At 40.9% G+C, this 5,000-nt stretch overlaps 1 protein-coding gene across 2 annotated transcripts in view; it reads left to right on the top strand.

Moving 5' to 3' along the window:
- LOC122244612 (salivary peroxidase/catechol oxidase) overlaps positions 1 to 5,000 on the top strand; it is a 14,835-nt gene that overhangs the window by 7,283 nt on the left and 2,552 nt on the right. For both annotated transcript variants that reach the window (XM_086544317.1, XM_086544318.1), the window contains exons 5-11: positions 488 to 658; positions 925 to 1,098; positions 1,521 to 1,639; positions 1,878 to 1,980; positions 3,135 to 3,332; positions 4,187 to 4,326; positions 4,756 to 4,920. In XM_086544317.1, coding sequence (XP_086400443.1) covers positions 488 to 658; positions 925 to 1,098; positions 1,521 to 1,639; positions 1,878 to 1,980; positions 3,135 to 3,332; positions 4,187 to 4,326; positions 4,756 to 4,920 — 1,070 coding nt within the window. The remainder of the gene's footprint in view (positions 1 to 487; positions 659 to 924; positions 1,099 to 1,520; positions 1,640 to 1,877; positions 1,981 to 3,134; positions 3,333 to 4,186; positions 4,327 to 4,755; positions 4,921 to 5,000) is intronic.

The raw sequence follows: 5,000 nt of genomic DNA, 5'->3' as shown, positions 1-5,000 counted from the left end.
CAACACGTATAACAGGCAGAGAAAGCAGGCGTCAGTGGTAGCGCAGTCTGTACCAGTCTAGATATTATGTTCCAAATTTCCTGCTTATATGGAAGGGGTTCGCATCCACCGTCCTAAAGGGTAGTTATGCGGGAAGGTAGTCTGGAATGTAAGAGGCGTAACAGTCAAAGGTATTAAGCTCTTTTTGAGGGTCTAGGCACTTGGGTAGGCAACTATGTGTAAATCATCCCATCTGTCAAAGTTGACCTGACCTGACCCGGCAATTGCCTCACTAGTTTAGGTGTGATATTCATACGGTATTTGTATATGATCTATTTTCTGAATTTGATATCATATATATAAGCATACAAAATAATCCTCACATTGCTCGGCCATCTATTTAGCAAGTCGTCATATCATATATAAGCATAATCCTCACACACTCTCTCTCTCACTCACTCTGTCTCTCCACTCTCTTTGACACACTTTCTAAAAACACTACTTGCAGGAGTGTCAAAGTTCCGACTGGCCAAGAACGGGAAGGAGCTGCCGAGCACGCGACTGGTGAGCTCCAAGGTCAACCTCCAGAGGAACGCCGAGTCGCCCTCGATATCCGTCCTCCACATGACCTTTGGCCAGTTCCTCGACCACGACCTCGACTTCTCGCCCTTACATAAAGGTGACGGTTGGTGGCTCGAGGACAATGCGGTTATTCGCTCGCGTATACGTGCACATTCACTCTCTATCTCACACACACACACACACACACGCGCGCACGCACACACACACGCACACGCACATGCACACACACACACACACACACACGCACACATATGTATATACACACGTACACAAACAACTGTAACATTATTTGCAGCCTTAGGGTTGATTCAAGTACAACAAAAAAGATATAAATTAATTTTTTTTTGTCTATTCCTGCGCCAGACATGGACGGGAAGGACATCCCGTGTTGCCCCGACATATTGCACAACGACCCTTCAATGTTGCACCCGGAGTGCGCGCCCATCGCCATACCCACTAATGACCCCTTCTACGCGCCATTCAACCAGACGTGCATGGAGTTTGTACGATCAGTGCCTGACTCGAGCTGCTTTTTGGGTAAGGCGCTCTCTCGTTCGCTCGCCCTTTCTCTCTTTCTCTCGCTCTCTCGATTGCTCTTTCTCTCTGTTGATCGCCCGCTCTTTCTCCATCTCCACCTCTCTCCTTTTTCTTTTTGACCTTTTTTTTTCTATCTCTTTATACAAAGAAGCCCATGTAATAAGTGCAGACACCCTGCTCCCACCCCCACCCCCTTCTCTTGCCTTGGACTACCTAAGTTCCCTCTCTCAATAAATTCAAAACACAGTAGATGGACTTGATAGAATGCACCAATTAGAACACTGTCATAGTGGACTGATTCAGTGTATTTTGATTTTTTTTCTACATTCATCGCATTGCATTTCGTTCAGTTTCTCTCGCGTTCTGTCTCCGTTTGGCCGCCTTCAGTAAAACATCTTCCTTCCTTCTTTCCTTCCTTCGAGGTCCCCGGGAACAGATCAACGAGAAGACCTCTTATGTCGATGGCTCTGCGATCTACGGCATCGAGAAGTCCCAAGCGGACTCCTTGCGGGAGTTTAAGGATGGACTCCTCAAGTTCCAGGTAAGTGCATGTATTTGGAGTCCCGAAGGGATCCTCAAACTCTAGGTGAGAACTTAGGTATGGCGGTCCTTCGCCTGAGGAAAGGATTCGAGGACGGTCTCCTGAAGTTCCAGGTGAGTGAGTTATTATGGAGTCCTCCGCTTAAGACCCACTCCTTTCACTCCTTTGGAAAGTTGAATGCTGAAGAGAAGGGATATGTCCATTGCGTAATACTTTGTTCTTTTCGTGTAATATCCAGATGACAAAGGACGGCGAGGAGCTCATCCCCCCGAACACCGACCTCACAAATGCCTGCAACAGGGAAGAGAAGGCTAACGTGGGCGAGTTCTGCTTCAAATCCGGTAATTCTGTCCACAGGGAATGGCACTGTGGGTTAACCTTTAACTATGGTTTATTCAAGGTATCACGAGGATATACCACACACACACACACACACACACACACACCCATACGCACGCACACACACACACACACACACACACACACACACACACACACACACACACACACACACACACACACACACACACACACACACACACACACACACACACACACACACACACACACACACACACACACACACACACAAACACACACACACACACGTTTTGGCAAATGGCGTCACAGCCGAGGAGACGATTCTCTAGCCAATCATTCTGTTTCCGAAAAGATGAAGGACTAGAAATCTAAATCCCTCACTAAGCATGCTGACCTCCCCCTTACGTACACTTGGGAATGCATTTAATTACCCTAGTTTTTCGATATACCCTAAAAATTTAGAAAATAGGGGCTCGTCTTGATGAAGGAGCAGCAAATGCAAGGAAGCAAAAGTGGCCATGTTTTCCCTTCCTTGTTTATTCGACCCCCGCAGTTTAAAATATTGGAAGCTATTTCAGATTACTATTTTACTTTTCCTGAGGAGCTATTAACGCTAAATATTGGTATATTCAAATTAAATTTGATATTAATAATATCGTTTGTGCAGCTCAGAAGGTTGGTATTTCATGATGATTTAAAGTGAATGAATATTATATTTAAACGATTAAAATAAATGTCCGTTCATATCTGATCCGAACATATATATCTATATAAAAATATACATACACATACACGCATTTATATGTATATGTACATACACACACACACACACACACACACACACACACACACATAAATATATATATATATATATATATATATATATATATATATATATAAATAAATAAATATATATATATATATATATATTATATATATATATATATATATATATATATATATATATAAACATACATATATACACGTGTGTATGAGTGTCTATAGATAAACAAGCATACTGATAGAGAATGAAATTGATAGATAGTTATATAGACCACAGACCTTGAAACCATAATGTAATATTTCCCTAATCAAATCATCAAGTACATAATGACAAAAGAACAACCAGTATCTTTTTTCAAAATGACCAATACCCTTGCAACGCCGCCCACAGGAGACAGAAGAGTCAACGAACAGCCGTTGCTCGCCCTCGTTCACGTGATGTGGGCGCGATACCACAACCAGCTGGCCAAGAACCTGAAGGCACTGAATCCGTACTGGAGTGACGAGAGGCTGTACCAGGAAGCCAGGCGCATCCTGACGGCGGAGTTGCAACACGTGACCTACAACGAATACGTGTCGCTCATCTTGGGTATTGCTCTGGGAGTCTGTTCGCTCGGAATGGCTTGTGTGCGGTTTCGAAGGGCCGTTGGTGGAGGTGGTAAAGAGGATGATAACAAGGGTGATGATTTTGATGAGAATAATGACGATGGTGATAACGGTGGGATTAGGGATGATATAGATTATGAGGATTTGGAAAAGAATTTGTCGTGATGATGATAATGGTGATGATGATGATGGTAATGGTAATAATGATGATGATAATAATGATAATAATAATGTAATCATTATTAGGAGTAATAATGATAATGATAATAATCATTATTAGTATGATACTGGGTATTAGTATAAGAATACGAACAATAATAGTACTACTACTACTAATAGTATTAATAGTAATAAGGATTATGATGATAATAATGATGGTAATGATAACAAAAGTAATCATAAATTCGCAAAGCATAAATCCCTTAGAAAAATAAAATAAAATCATGAATCCCAAGATAAATAAAAAGCTCATAATAAATCCAAGGAAAAAATTCATAAAACCCAGAATCTAAAAAAGAAATCCCAAATCATTAAAACTCCAAGGTAAAAGAAAAAAAAAAATCAACCCATTTCATTAATCCCCCAGGGAAAAAAAATCAAACCATAAATCCCAGGATGAAAAAAAATCAAACCCAGGGTAAAAAAACAAAACAAAACAAACTCAAATCACAAATCCCATACAAAAAAAAAAAAAAAAAAAAAAATCAAACACCCAGGGTAAAAAAAAAAAAAATAAAAAAATAACAAATCCCATACAAAAAAAAAAAAAAAAAAATCACAAATCCCATATTAAAAAAACAAAAACAAAAAAACTCAACCCTTTTATTCCTCCCCCAGGGAAAAAGCTGTCCAAGAAGTTGAATCTCCTCCCGCTGAAGGGAAGGGCGCGCACGGACAGCTACGACAGCTCCGTCAGCGCCGCCGTCAGCAGTGGGTTCGCCGGCGCCGCCTTCCGCTTCGGGCACAGCCAGATCTCCGTGCGTGACCTTCGGCCGGTCTTTGGAAATATAGTGATGAGGGGGGGGGGGAGTGGAAGTGGGGATGGTGTAGTTGGTATAGTGGGTATGATGTTGATGGTGATGATGGTAATGATGATGATAATGATGATAATAATAATAATAGTAATAGTAATGATAATAACAACCATGAATAGCAATAATAATGATAATAATAAAGATAATGATAATAATAATGATATAATAATCATAATGATAATGATGTTAGTTTATATAAAAGATAATGATAATTATAATGCTAATCTATGATAATAATATTGCTATAATAACCATAAGGATAATGATAATGCTAATCTATGATAATAATATTGCTATAATAACCATAAGGATAATAATAATTCTTTGAGCTCGTTCTTTATCACACATGACTGATGTCTCTCCCCCATCTAGGGCAACATGGAGCGCATGGACAAGACCGGGGACGTGTCATGCACAGAGATGTCTTCGGTGTTCATGAATCCCTTCGTCATCTACACCAAAGGCGCCGTGACGCAACTCATGAGGGGGGAAGTGGCCCAGAACGCGGCTAAGGTCGACCCTTTCTTCACGCCGCAGGTAGGAGGCAGGTCGAATAAGAGGGAAGGGAAAGATGGAAATAGAAGGAGGAGCAAAGAAGGAGAAAGTCATTATGAAAA

The sequence above is a fragment of the Penaeus japonicus genome, unplaced genomic scaffold (genome assembly GCF_977035675.1).
Source record: "Penaeus japonicus unplaced genomic scaffold, GWHDUDI00000001_assembly GWHDUDI00000015, whole genome shotgun sequence".
Taxonomy (NCBI): Eukaryota; Metazoa; Arthropoda; class Malacostraca; order Decapoda; family Penaeidae; genus Penaeus; species Penaeus japonicus.
Note: the sequence above shows the minus strand (reverse complement) of the source record. Positions and strands in the feature narration are given on the sequence as shown.